Genomic DNA, 13955 nt, shown 5'->3' on the forward strand with positions numbered 1-13955 from the left:
GCGAGCCAACCGGCAGACCCGACTGAACGGTGAGTTCTGCCCGGCCCCTCCCTCCGCCCCACCCCCGGCCTCCTCCCTACCCCCGGCCTCCTCCCTCCCTCACTGCCCCAGCTCCAGGCTTGCCTGAGTCTTCCACTTTCGGGCCCCCTGGCTTCTTCGCAGTCATAGCTCCTTGATTATGTGCAAAGCAAGGCTATCGCCTCAGTTTCCCAGTCTGTCTAATGGAGGTTATGGTTCCCACTTCTTCCCAGCTCTCTCTAAAGCTCCTGGAGAATGGGGGTGGGGGGGCAATGAATGCCGGAGAATGAGGAACAAGGTACACAATTCCACTCGGGAGCTCAGCTTTGAATTTGCGAACTGCTGGGACCACACTATACAAGCCGGCAGGGTGCTGAGAATGTTTTTCTTCCAGTTTTTAATCAGTGCCCAGTAGTGTGAATACAGCCTCTCTGCTGAGACTTGACAATACAGTGAGATCTGGAGTTCCCACGGCAACAGGAACTAACTCATCCCAGGGCTCTTTTAGTTATCAGTCGGCCCACATTTCACAAAGGTGATCAGCGTGGGCTCGACAGCGCTTAGAGGCCTTCTCTGAGAGCAGACCGTGTATGTACTACCTGGCGCCCCCCTTTTGGATTCAGACCTCTGGAGCGTTCCTGTTTGCTCAACACAATTGAATAATCCTTGCTTTTTGTGCAGACTAGGGTGTGGTGTATGTGAGGGTTGGCTGTAAAGGTCTTGGGGTCTCTGGGCCAGCTGGTGTGTGAGTGAGGCAATGGACATTCAAGATTCCCATCTCTTCCCATTGGTTGCTACTGCCAGATTCAGCCCCAGTCTAGAAAAGAGCATTCATCACAGGTTGGCACCATATTAAGCACCATTCTCACAAGGCCTCTGAGAGGAAAATGTTACACACATTTTGTAAATAAGGAAAGAGGCTGTCAGAAGTGAAAATGCTTTGTTCACAATCACACAGCTAGGATGTTGTTGAGCCATTATTGAACTGAAGTTTGTTTACCTCCACAACCTGTGCTTTTCCACCATGCCTTGCTGTTGCTTTGGCAAATGCTTTGACCCTTCGGACTCAGAGGTAGCCCTGGGTAGAAAACAAAACTCTGTACCATGCTATAGTGAGTTTAGTTCAAGATTTAAAAGATGAGTAGCTAGGGGAGGAAAAAAAAAACCAACCTTGCTTACCTGAGAATTTTCAGATAAAGCCCAGTCTGTCCCATTGACTTTCTGCGTCTACAGCAGACCTATCTTTTGGCCTAGGTGTCCTGGGTCAGAAGAGTATTCATCATCATGCCTTTGGCAACTCTGAGCTTCATTTGTTTATTCAGTCATCTAAGAATGATTGTTAGTGGCCTTTTCTTACCCAGGGAGGCATTCCCTTAGATTCTAGGCAGGATAGGTGAGAACCGTTGGAGATAGCGCACTGCTCCATACTGGGCTTTCAGAACTCTCAGGGGCCCTTGCTCATGCCTTTCTTTTATCTTATGTCCCTTCTCCATCTCAGCCCTGGCTCTAGATTGTCAAGGAAGCCTGAGCATACGATTCCAAGGGTTAGGTCAGCCAAAGCAAAGCATTTTGGATCTTGATGCATAAAGTCATTGGGGCCCCAGAACATAGTCATCTCTATAATGGAAATGCGGGACACTGAAGAGGTGGACTGGGCCATAGACTAAGGTTTCCTGTACTCCATGCTCAGTTCTGGTGGGCTGTTCTGGCATTGGAGAGATTCCCTGCTTCATACCCTCAACAAGCAGGAGTTGGAGCCCTGAACACTCCTTGGGATCAGACTTGTTGATGCTGCTCAAGTTCGGATATTCTTGGGACAAAGCATTCTAGGCTATGGAATCAGGCCTGCTTTACTTTTTGATTTTTTGAGGGAGGGTCTTGCTGTGTAGTCCTTACTGGCCTCAGTCTCAAAGCAGTCCTCCTGCCTCGGCCTCCCAAATGCTGGGATTACACCATATCTTAACACTTAGCAACTTGGACAAGTGCCTTGATCTCTCTAGGCTTTGTGTTTTGTCTATTAAAATGGGGAAATACAACCTTAGTTTTGGGATGTAGATGTAAATGAGCCTCCTTGTGTAAGGTACCTGACTCTGAGCTGGATATAGAGTACAAGCTCTAAATGGTAACCTATTAACTGTCATCTGTGTTCCACTCTGTACCTTCATGAGTTTCCCATCAGGGTCAGCACCCTTAAAAAAGGGTTCTTCCTGGCCCTGCAATGGAAAACCCTTTCCTCTTTGGTAGGCTTCTTTCTCACTCCCCATTTATCTGGTCCCAAAGTGGACATCTCTGATCCTGCTGTTGTATTTGAGAGGAACTGGAGGAAACACAAGTTCCTTGTTTTGACCCCTTCCCACTTCAGTGACAGGAGGGCTGCAGAGAGGGATTAGTGAGCTAATTAGAAATGATTGCATCTCTCAGCATTAATTAGCAGTGCTATGGGCTTGTACTGTGCACTTTGGAATTGAGTCCCCTGTGGGACAGCATGGCAGGCAGTCCTCTGCCTCTGGGGCCTGCCTGCCCCTTTACACTGATGAGAAATGATGGAACAGGTTAGTGTCAGCACAATAAGGGCTGCCCTCTACAGGTACCCTGAACCCTCTGACCCAACCATGCAAGGTCTGACCCAGACCCTCCATACTTTATGACTAGACCTCAGTCTCCTTTCCTGTAAAATGGGACCATCGTGCTTCAGATAAGTTCCTCCTGGCTGTTTCTAGGTAGGATGCTAGGGATCCTCAGGACTGTTGGCCCTGAAACAGTTTTAACTGTTGCATTCTAACTCAGAAATGTCTAAGAGTTAATATCACCTGACACAAAAAAGCCTGTGGTCATGGCGCTCCAGGAAATACCCAGCAACATGGAGTGTCTTTGCCTGTTGGGTTCATTGAGCACTGCTGGTAGGTATGGGTTGAGCTCGAGCCAGCTGTGGCCTAAGAATGGACACTTCCCTGGCCCAGCACCAGTCTCCTCTCCAGGTGCTCTTGGCAAGGACCAGTCCCCAAAAGAACAGGAAGCATAGTAAAACAAAGGCCAGAAAAGGCACTGAACAAAAGGGCTGGTGGCTGGCAGCAGGTCAGGATGTGTCAGTTCCACTGGGACCCCAAGCTACAGTGCTTGTCTACTTATATTCTGTGCTTTATTTTCGGTTTCCCATGCAGCTCGGATTGGGAAAATGAAACGGAGGAAGCAAGATGAAGGGCAGGTATGTCCCCTGTGCAACCGCCCCCTGGCAGGATCGGAACAAGAGATGAGTAGGCATGTGGAGCATTGCCTTTCTAAGGTAGAGGGGCCATTGCCATCCATCTTCCTTCCCCTCCTCTTCCCCTGACTCTAGCTGCTAACTGCCCTCAAATCTGGGGGTTCTTGGGGTCTCTACGTGGTCTCAGATTTTCCCCCCTCTGTTCTGCTTTCTTCCTTTGCTTTAACTCTCACTCGCTCCCCCACCCCCTTGGGCTCCAGTGGAAAATTATTGGGAAGAGGCCTAGGTCTTTGACCTCTAGATTTCTTTTGCATCAGAGGAGCCCTAGAGCCAGGGCTCCATCTTCCATATTACAGCAGGGGCTGGGGCTTTTGCCTTCCCTCCTTGCAGGCTATGGGGAGCAGGTAGGGATGGTGGCCTGGGCCTTGTATAATCCTGCTCTGCTCTTCACAGAGAGAAGGCTCCTGCATGGCTGAGGATGATGCTGTGGACATTGAGCATGAGAACAGCAATCGCTTTGAAGAGTATGAGTGGTGTGGGCAGAAGCGGATACGGGCCACCACTCTCTTGGAAGGTGGCTTCCGAGGTACAAGCAGCCAACGTACAGGCAGCAGCAGTCTGGTGGTGAGGGCTGGTGGCTGGTCATCCTTGCTACCACGTGGGAACTGCTGCTGGTTGGGCTCCTTTGTGACCGTGCTGCCTGCCTGTGATGCGCATATTAAATGGATGTGTTTGGGTGGGGAAATGGAATTGTGAAGCTGCAAGCTAGGAGTGACGAGGGGGCTCTCAGCCTCCGGGTGATGCATTGAAGGTGACAGCCAAGCCGCGTTAGCACCTGCATAAAATATTAAAGGGACGGTTATGCATTTATCACTCCATCCCTCTTAAGGCTGATAAATGAGAATCCAGCAACCTGCTGTACACCTCCAGCGCTGGAGGCCCTGAGGGCTTCCAGGCAAACACATTGGATTTTCCTCCTCCTCCTCAACCCTATGTCAGTGAAATCAGTTACAGAGGAGAGAGTGAGTTATGGCAAAATTTGACCTCCCATGAGTTTCATTGGTGAATCTAATTTTAACTCTGATCCCATCCCTTCTCCCTGGACACCCTCTGCCCTGAAGCAAGAAGAACCAGAACCCAGCTGCTCCCTCCTTCCCTCGGGCTCTCCTCAATTGCGGCAGAGGATTTTGCAGGACCCTGTCCATTTCCAGTGCCCAACAAGCTTCTTGAAGGGTCATAGCTTGGCCCTTTTACCATGTCTGATAGCAAAATTGGTTGGGTGCCTGAGTTCAGTGTCCTTTTGTCAAAGGAGCTGTCTGCCTCCTGGCTTCTAGCTCTTATCTGTGCGCAAGCACAGCTGGCACCGCAGCTTGTGGTCATTAGGGGAGCCAGTCTGCTTCCCGTCTGTCTCCTGTTCCTAGGCAACACCCTTGGGAGTACCACTGTGTATGGTCCCTAGGGAATCTCCCAGCATCTGTGAAGAAAGTCTTGCCTCCTTGGGGCTGTGCTGCCTGGGCTTATGTTGAGGAGTAGGCTCCACGGTGCCATGCAGTGCTGACTGGTCACGTGAAGGGATTGACAGCCCAGGTGGGACGTTACACCTTTGGGCTTTTCTCACATAACCCACAGGTCTGAAGATAAGCCAAAATGTAAATCAAGAGGGTTAAACCAAATTGTTTCCCTGAGCCTGAGCTGCACAGTGTCAGTTGCCTCTTTGCACACTGGGCCTATGCAGGATCTGTAGCAGATTGAGACCTTGGAAGAATGAACAGCAGAGTCCGTGAGCCCAGGAATTGGGCACACGGGAATTGTGTTGTGGGTTGCTGCTCTGGAACTACTACAATTGTTCACGTCTTTCGTTGCTATGACAGCTTTTTAGTAAGAACTCTTGCCATAGAACTGGACCTGATGGCTTCTGGAGACAGACAGGACTTGAGGGGTTGAAGGTGCACAGGGCCTGCAGATTTGGCAAGGTCTTTCTCTCCTCACTGGGATGTACTTTCGGAGCAGTATGAGGGGCTTTCAGGGCCTGGGCGGGTGGGTATCAGTTTTCCCTTAGTGTTTACACTGCGAGGTTGTTTCTTTCATGAATTCCCAGGGAGAGTTCAAAGGGGCCTTTTCTTTGAGTGATCTGGAGAGCGAGAATGAGAGTGAGACTTGAAGAGGGAACAGGCCGGAGGTGCCTTTATCTGCAGAGAATTGCTCCAGCTTTCCTGATAGAAGTTGCTGCCGCCTCTTAAACAGCTTAGTACAGTCAAAAGACAGGCTGACTTGAAAGGCTGTTTTACACCGAGATCAGCGGGGGCCACGAGGCAGAGAGGCAGAGAACGAGGCAGAGAGGCAGAGAACGAAGCACAGTGGAGCGGAGGAGGCTGAGCCTCCTCAGTAGGGGGGAGCTATCAAAGGGAGGCCTGGCTGATCCCCACTGCTCTGCCCCTGAAACTGTGTTTGCAAAGCTGGCCATCTGTCAGCCTACCCGCCCTGGCCAAGTCCAGTGGGCCCAACGCTTGGGGGGTTAGGTGTGGCCCCGCCAGGCAGGCTGGTGTCAGTGCAGTGCATTGATCACCCGCCGGGCGGGCCAGGCCGCAAGCCGGGCAGCGCGTGCTTAATGTGATTGAAAGGCAGTTAAAATGGCGGTGACCTTTTCAGGAGGAATTAGATTGCCTGCCAAGACCGGTTAGAGGGAGTGATAACGCCAGCTGAAGAAGCTGCCCAGCCGACTTCAGAGAGAGGGAGGCAGAGGCAGGATGCGCAGGCGAGTAGCAAGGCCCATTTAAGCTGAACTGTGTATGCTGACAGAACAGAGATTGCTGTCCTTGTTAGATATGAAAGAATTGAAGAATTGCAGATAAGTTGCTGTATCCGATCATCCTTTGTCCCTCCTCCCAGAGCAGGACCCCTTCATCATCCTCAGGAAAGCTTCTCACCAGGCCTACTGGGAGAATCAGTCTGATGGGTCAGATTGGTTACCTTGAACGTGACTTGCTATGGCAAGCAGTAGATAAGCAAGAGTTTTGGTGGAGACACTTGGCTGAGAGCAACAGGCCTTTGGGTTGGAGACCTTTGGTTACTGAGGGGGAGGCCCAGATATCAGGCCCAGGAGTGCTTGGAATTGATATTTTTGGACCAAGTGGAAGACCAGACAGAAGAGGAAAGGAGTGAGATGGGTCCAACTAGAATTTTTTTTAAAGACCCAAAGAAATAGGTAAAGATTTTATGAATTTGGAAGAAGCTTTTGTTACCAAGGAAAGCTGTCCTTCACAGTTTTAGGAGAAATCCTCAGACTTTGTGCCTAAGCTGCTGATTGTCCTTTCAGTATCCAAGGTTTTCAAACCTGTAGTGCTGGTTGCATAGAGGTTAGTACACAAAACCTAGTCCTTCACCTAAAAGAGATCAGCAGTATAGGAGAAAAAATGCTCTTCTCAGGAACCCTGCTAAACCTAGAAGGAGCAGAGCAGGCTCCTAGGCTAAAGAAGCCTGCCACAGTGAATCTGCCCTTGAGCCAAACCTATTTCTAACCATAATCCAAGGACATATATGATGAATGAGTCACGGCTCGCCTTTCCTCTCACTGCCTCTCCAGCTGCTCCTAGGTCCTGGAGAAGAGACCTATGAGCCTTCCCCTGTTCTGGTTGCCAGTGAGAGTTCACCCCACTGGATTTGGGGAACCCAGAACTTATCACATCTGGGAGACAGACTGGCGAAAGGACACGGGAGTGACTGGTTTCAAATAAAGTGGCAGTGATGTTGTGAATACACAAGTGGTGAGATGGAGGGATTTCTCAGAAGGCTATACAGGAAGTATGTGATGTCTACAGCTCTGACTTTGAGCCCTAGCTAAATTTATTGTTCGCATGGTGAAGTGAGGAGAAGGAGAAAGCTAAGACATTTGGCTATGCAGGGCTTCTGCCCTGCCAGGTCCCAACCTAGGAACTGCATCTTTCTTGAGTTCCCGTCTTAGATTATGGTGGTTCTAAAGTACCCTAGAATGAGAAGTCATGGAGAGAATAACAGGCAAGGCAGCTTTGGTGCAGTTCTTGTAATGAGCTGTTTGTTGATGAAACTTCAGCACCAATTACAGGGCAAGTTTCTGAGAGGTATTGTGAATCCCAAAGCTCAGGTATGGGCCTCTCACCCTCACTGCTGCTTCCTTTGGCATGTTGATTCTCAAAAGATAGGAGCCTCAGTGCTAAATTGTCCCCGTGCAGCTCTGTGGCTTGGTCCTGTAAGTGACATGTTGGAACAGCACACCATTGGAGACCAGCTTGGGGTGGAGAGGGCAAGGATGGCTTCCTCCTCATACCCTACAACCTTTAGTTATGACTGTCACCCATTGGGTGGGATGAGAGATGAGGTGGCAAGGGAGCAGGGTGCCTCTGTCCCTTGTGGCAACGGACTGGATTGAATCGCTTTTTGGAACACGATTGTTAAGCTGGGACAGAAGGAGTGCAAGCAGAAGGAGCAAGTATCAATGGTTTTAAACGGTGTCTGTCTCTGTGCGTCTCTCCTGACGTGAGGCAGTGAAACGCGTTATCGAGGAGGCCCGGAAAGTGGCTAAGTGCGTTTGACACACGCCAACTCCCTGCCTCCACACTGGATAATTGCATTGTCAACTGTTCAGCGAGGTGGCAGGTGACACTGCAGGCCGATTGATTGTCCCGCATCGCAGCTCCCCAGACTGTCAGCTCCCCAATCGATGGCGTTTACACAAGACACCGTAACTGCATCTGTAACTAATTCCAGTGTAAAACTCCCCGGAAGCTGCTGCCCCTGCCCTCCCTGTTGGTGAGCTCCAGCCTCTGGAGGGCCCCAAGACTTTCCTTTCTTCATGGTCTCTGGCTGGGTTTGGGAGCAGGTGAGGACATCAGTAGCTCCTTTCTTGTGGTTTCAGGTTCCAGGACATTACTGCCCCCAGTAAACAGGCATCTCCAGTTTCTCAATCAATCATTTGATCAGTTGATTAAATTAATACTGATTCCCCCACCCCTCTCAATGACCCAGGAAGAAATGAGTTTATGGAAGAAGGGTCATTTTCATAAAATTTAGACTTCCCTATCATTTCTACACTTAACCCTCTCCCTTTCTATTGCCAAATATTTACCAGTAAGGAAGAGATTTTTTTGTACTACCCATCCACCCATTCTGTTGGGCATTGTTGAGTGGTAGACTTGGTTTACCTGTGAGTAGGGACCCAGCCCTTTTTGCCACTTTCAGGTGGGACATCCGTTATAGGAAGGGGGCCCCTTTAGTTCCTTCCCTGCACAGCAGCGGCAGAGGTGGCAGCTTGCCTGTTATTCTTGGGGCTGCAGAGAAGAGGAGCCAGAGACTTGGAAAGGCGCTCTCTGTGCCATCTTTCCTCTGAGTACTGGCTTGGGATATTCCAGCAGCTGAGAATATAAAATGACTGTGGAGCCTTCCTCTAAATGGGGGAGGGGAGGGCAAGCTGGCGGGGGCGCTGTCTACATAAAACGGCTTTATGGCCATTTCTTTTTATTATGATTCTGCCAGAAGTCAGCAAGTGACATTTCATTAAGAAAATAAAGTTTAATGTGCTGGGAAGGAGGTTGGAGCAGGCTGGGGCAGCACCAGAGTGAAATTGGCAGCAGCAGCCTGTTCTGAACACCTGTGGGGGTAGGGAGAGGTTCCCAACATCTGTCTTAGCTGGAGGATAGAGTCAGGGTCAGAATAGACTGCCCACACCAGAGACAGAGAGTTCTTTCCTTCAACAAACAAGATATGTCAGGCTCTCTTCCTCCTACCTCGCTGCTCAGAGGAACAAGGTTGCTGCCCAGCTGGGAGCTAAGGTCTGTTAGGAAGGGCTGTGCACTAAGAGACTGGGCCTTCCTTTAGAGGGCTCCCAGGACCTCAGCAGGGTTGCCAGTGTTTAGCTGTTACCCTTGGGGCACATCATGTGGCACCTCTTGTGGGCCTGGATAGCTCTCCTGGATGATGCTCAGATCACAGCAGCAAGTAAGACCCAAGGCCCTTGAAGTTTTCTGGTGAGAAGCAGTGTCAATACATGCAAATAAATGTAATCTTGGAGTTGAAGAGGAGTTTGGGTAGACACCAAGGAAGAGACATCTGTACATAACTACCTGGGGAAGTTGCACCCACCACTTAAAGCACCTAGGGCAGTGATGGTGAACCTTCGAGAGTTTTCTGTGATACCAACAGCTCCACAGCATGCATACCATAGGTTCACCACCACTGAGCTGGGGTACGGGAACCAGATCTTGAAAGACTGTGTTCTCCCTGCAGAGCCAAAGTATGAACTTCATAAAGGTTCATCGAATGTCAGGTGAGAAGTCCTTCCTTTAAGCACTATGAGTTATGGCAGAAGGCATAGTTGAGCTGAGTCAGACCTGCCAAATGGGTAGGCACTGATTTCTGCGGACCAGCAGGGAGGAGATTCTAGACGGAGGAGAAGGTATAAAGGCAGGGGCATAAAGTACACAGGATTTGAGAGACCATAGTAGCTGTGTTCAACTGAAGCACGAGTCCTAGTCTGGCTGGGCACTGTGGTACACACCTGTAATCCCAGATTTCAGGAGGCTGAGGCAGGAAGATAGTTCTGATGCTAGCCTGAGCTACACTGAGAGACCTTGCCTAAGAAAAAAAAACATGAAAAAAGAGTCCTGGTCTAAGGGTAGGCAGTGAGACTGCAGAGGAAGGTCTTAGGCTTTATATGTTGAGACTTTTCTGGCAGCTATGGCCGCCCTCTTTGCTTTGCCAAGGTAGTCATACTGGTCTCAGAAGTAATGCCAGGATTCTCTGATTTCTTTTCTGCCCACTTGCAAGGCACGGCAGAACAGGACCAGCCTATGCAGAGGATGTGAGGCTGGCTGCTATGCAGCATGTACTTGGGAGAGGGGGGGTTGGCAGGCTCGGGGGGTGCAGGCTGTAAGTGAACCTGATAGCTACATTCTGATTGATGGCGGAGTTTGTCTCCCAAACTGTCATTGGGTTTATAGAGGTGCCACTCACCCACAAGGCGAGAATTGCTTGTCAGGACACCTGGCGTGAACAGGAGACTGAGCTGTAACTTGGTGTTTTCTCAGCTTAATGGCCCCACCACTGACCTGCCTGCTGCCTCAAATATGTCAGTGCCTCCAGGTTGAGGGCAAATGAGGATTGTCAGGGTGGGTGGAGTCTAGGCAGTGCCCAGTCTCTTTCTCTGGTGCTACTTACCTCTGGGCTGGCTGGAATCTTTGAGACCAGAAACCTGAGAGGTAGAAGGGAAAAGGAAGATCGGGAAGAAAGTGCTTTTTGGAGCTTGAAAGATTGAGAAAACTCCAAATTGATTGAACAGCATGAATGGAGGTCTCAATGTGTGTTAGGTGCAGCAAGCAGTCCCACTGTTCAGTGCTAAGGGTTTTTGGAGTGAAGAGATATAGAGTAGTAGGTGTTTGTAGATCATCGTGGATTTGGCTGAGGAGTTTGGGCTTGGCTGTGCATGCACTGTGGAGCCACAGAAGATTTTGGAGCAGAGAAAAGAAGGACCAGAATTGTGTGATAAGGAGGATAAAGAATAGGCAAGAAGCTTCATGACTCATAACTGCTTCCTTAATGAGAGTACAAGGACCTACAAGCAGGAAGAATGGACAAGAAAGCCAGGTGTGGTGGTGCACACCTATAATACCAACACTCGAGAGGCTGAGGCAGGAGGATCACTGTGAGTTTGAGGCTAGCCTGTTCTAGTAAGTTCAAGGGCAGCCTGAACCACATAGCAAGACCCTGTCTCCAAAAAAAAAGAATGGACAGGAAGGCTTTTCTGAGATCACTGGGCAGAGCCCTGAGCTTTGTCCTTGTTTCTTTAGGGATTTCTTTGCTGATCCACTGGCCACAGAGTCATTTGTTTTATTTTGTCCCTAGCAGGGGTGCCATGCTGGCTAGTGAGGTGGTCTGAGACCCACTGAAAGGAAGCAGAGGTGAGGGACAGCTTGTGGTCATGGACCATGAGTCAGGAAGGGTGGTCCTGAGAGAGACCACCTGGCAGGTGAGAGTGCCTGGTATAGCCTCTGAACACACCTCTCCATTACCCAATTCTGCCTGTAGCTTTGCTAAATGCATCCTAGAGGTGTCAGCCACCTACTTGGCCCTTGGCCTCAACCCAGCCTAGTTGCCTTCGTGGTCTGCTTTTAGAGGCAGGTGTGCATGGCTATCCTCCCTCGTCTGTCCTTTCCTAATCCCTTTATAACTATACTTGTCCAGGAATCTGGGCTGCATGAGGTAGAAATGAATAATTAATGTCAGGCGCTTCAGACACCAAATATTTGAACAGCTGCCTGGTGTTTTTGCTGGCAAGGGCCTGGCAGCCAAAATCAGGATGTTGGCTGGGGGTCCTGCTCCATGGCTCTGGCCTCAGCCAGCCTGTTCTCCTCTCTGATGGACTTGGGAGGCTAGACAATAGGAAATAGGGAGTGAGGGTCCTAATTGGGCTGGCTTTTTACCTGAATCTATGCATTGTTTGAGATCTTTCTGGACCTGAAAGACAAGTGGCTAGCACGGGTAGGGTGGGGTGTCTCCTGGGGACTTGACAGTCTGTGAAAGGGCCAGGTTATGAGCTGAGACCACCAGAGCAGCATCCAGTGGCTGAGAGGATGAGGTGTGCAGAATGAAAGGACTAAAAGGTTGGGCCGGGGATTTAGCTCACTAGTTCCACCACCTGCCTCACAAGTACAAGGTCCCAAGCTCAATCCTCAGTACCAAAAAAAAAAGGACTAAAAGGTTGGAGCAGTGATGCCAACCTTGTAGAATGCCCAAAGTGCAACCCCAAACCCACTTATTTATTAGAAAGTGCCAACACTGCAATTAAACCTGAATACTAAAGTTTTGGTTTTAAAAAAACACAACTCATACATTAACATCTTTTGTCTTAAAAAAAAAAAAAAACACGGCATATCCTGGCCAGGTTTTTGTTTGGCCTTACCTGTCCCTTGGCATAGTCTTGTTTACCACTCTTTCTCCTCATACCTTGCTTCCCACAGGCTCTGGCTTCATCATGTGCAGTGGCAAAGAGAACCCAGACAGTGATGCCGACCTGGATGTGGATGGGGATGATACTCTGGAGTACGGGAAGCCACAGTATCCTCGGGGCATTATGGGATGGGGTGGGCTGGTGAGGCAGGCCAGTGGGAATAAATATATGGCCAGGGCTTCACGTCAGAGGCAGAGGCTTGGCTTTGGCCAGGAGAGATCTTCCTACAAACTCGGATCCACTGTCCTTGACCACCGTGCCAGATACACAGAGGCTGACGTCATCCCCTGCACAGGCGAGGAGCCTGGTGAAGCCAAGGAGAGAGAAGCACTGCGGGGTGCAGTCCTAAAGCAAGTGTGGGCACAGGCTTGGGCGGGCGGGATGGGAACCTGGGAGTAGGGGCTCAGCACAGTGCTTACCCTCCCAGCTGTCCTGCCTGCCTTCGGCCTCACTCTGCTCTTCCTTTCCTCTAGTGGTGGCCCTCCCAGCACGCGAATCACACCTGAGTTCTCTAAATGGGCCAGTGACGGTGAGTCCCAACCCAGCTTAGCAGTAATGGGGAGATCCCTGTATGGTGGTGACAGACTCAAGCCCAGGCCCTCTCCTCTGCCACCTGTGTGGCCAAAGGCTGAGTCGCCCCTCTGTCCCCACAGAGATGCCATCGACCAGCAATGGTGAAAGCAGCAAGCAGGAGGCCATGCAGAAGACCTGTAAGAACAGCGACATTGAGAAGTGAGTGTGGCTGGCCAGGAGGGGGCTCTTACTAGCAGGAAGGCCAGCTGCCAGGGCTTCTGGCCCTCCCGAGTGCTGCTTGGTCCTGCTGCCCTGGGCATGGAGCTGGGAGTGGAGCCCAGCTGGTGCTAAGCATGACTCTGTGAATTGATCGCTGAGCCATGGCCCCCGGAGCCTTGACGAAGGGAGGAGCAGTCTGTCTGCCCACCCGCCCGCTGTAGCGGCCTCCACCCGAGGAATGTGATGTATGGCTGCCCAGCCCTGCCGGCGCACTTGATTCATCTCTAGTTTCTGTTTCTTAATCGGAAGCTAAATTGGTTTCATTTTTCTTTTCCCGGGTGGCGCTCTCAGTGGGTTTTAGGCGGTTGCATCTGGTCTCATCATTTCTGGTAGGAATTTTTGGCCAGGGTTCTCCATTGGGAGCTGAGGGGATCCACTAACATTTAACCAAAGATGGGTAGCCCCTGGCTTGGATCCTTAGGAGCCACAAGGATTTGATAACAGGCATCTCACTACCTTTCCAGAAGCCCAGGCAAGGCCATTCTGGCCCTAGGAGGTGGCATTGTCCAGTCTGGGCTGCCTGGAGCTACTGTCATTGGCTATTGTTTATCTCCCTGCGTCTGTACCCCTCCAGCTGGAGGCTAGGTGGCCTGAGGTTAAAAGGCAGCCTCTTCATTCTAGGACCAGTGTTTCATCTTGCCTCCTGCCAGGAGAGTGGATTGCAGGCCAGCAAAGGGCCGGGTCGGTGGCCCAGGGTCACCTCCCATTTGTTTCCCTCCATTTTGTGTTGTCATAAATTCATTCCAGCCCGTTGTGGTTGATCAGTTTATCTCGGCCAGGGCCGCAAGTGCTGCTGGCATGATGTATGGGCCGCGGCGCAGGGCCCGGCTGCCCATGAATCACCGCAGCTGCTCTGTGTCAGCGCCGAAGTGGGCCGTACGGGTTCGGCGCAACCAGCTTGGGGGGGGGGAGGAATGACGTATGGATGTTTATTTAATAATTCTCTCCTACTCCAGTTGAGTGGGG

General features: G+C 50.7%; 1 protein-coding gene across 1 annotated transcript in view; it reads left to right on the plus strand.

Moving 5' to 3' along the window:
- Positions 1 to 13955, plus strand: part of Rnf220 (ring finger protein 220) — a 219074-nt gene that overhangs the window by 200335 nt on the left and 4784 nt on the right. Inside the window, exons 6-12 of the mRNA XM_033767379.1 lie at positions 6 to 29; positions 3180 to 3223; positions 3674 to 3806; positions 12208 to 12304; positions 12461 to 12547; positions 12671 to 12726; positions 12851 to 12929. Of these exons, the coding sequence (XP_033623270.1) occupies positions 6 to 29; positions 3180 to 3223; positions 3674 to 3806; positions 12208 to 12304; positions 12461 to 12547; positions 12671 to 12726; positions 12851 to 12929 (520 nt within the window). The remainder of the gene's footprint in view (positions 1 to 5; positions 30 to 3179; positions 3224 to 3673; positions 3807 to 12207; positions 12305 to 12460; positions 12548 to 12670; positions 12727 to 12850; positions 12930 to 13955) is intronic.

Source organism: Fukomys damarensis, unplaced genomic scaffold (assembly GCF_012274545.1).
Source record: "Fukomys damarensis isolate Sample0158 unplaced genomic scaffold, DMR_v1.0_HiC HiC_scaffold_23, whole genome shotgun sequence".
Classification (NCBI taxonomy): Eukaryota; Metazoa; Chordata; class Mammalia; order Rodentia; family Bathyergidae; genus Fukomys; species Fukomys damarensis.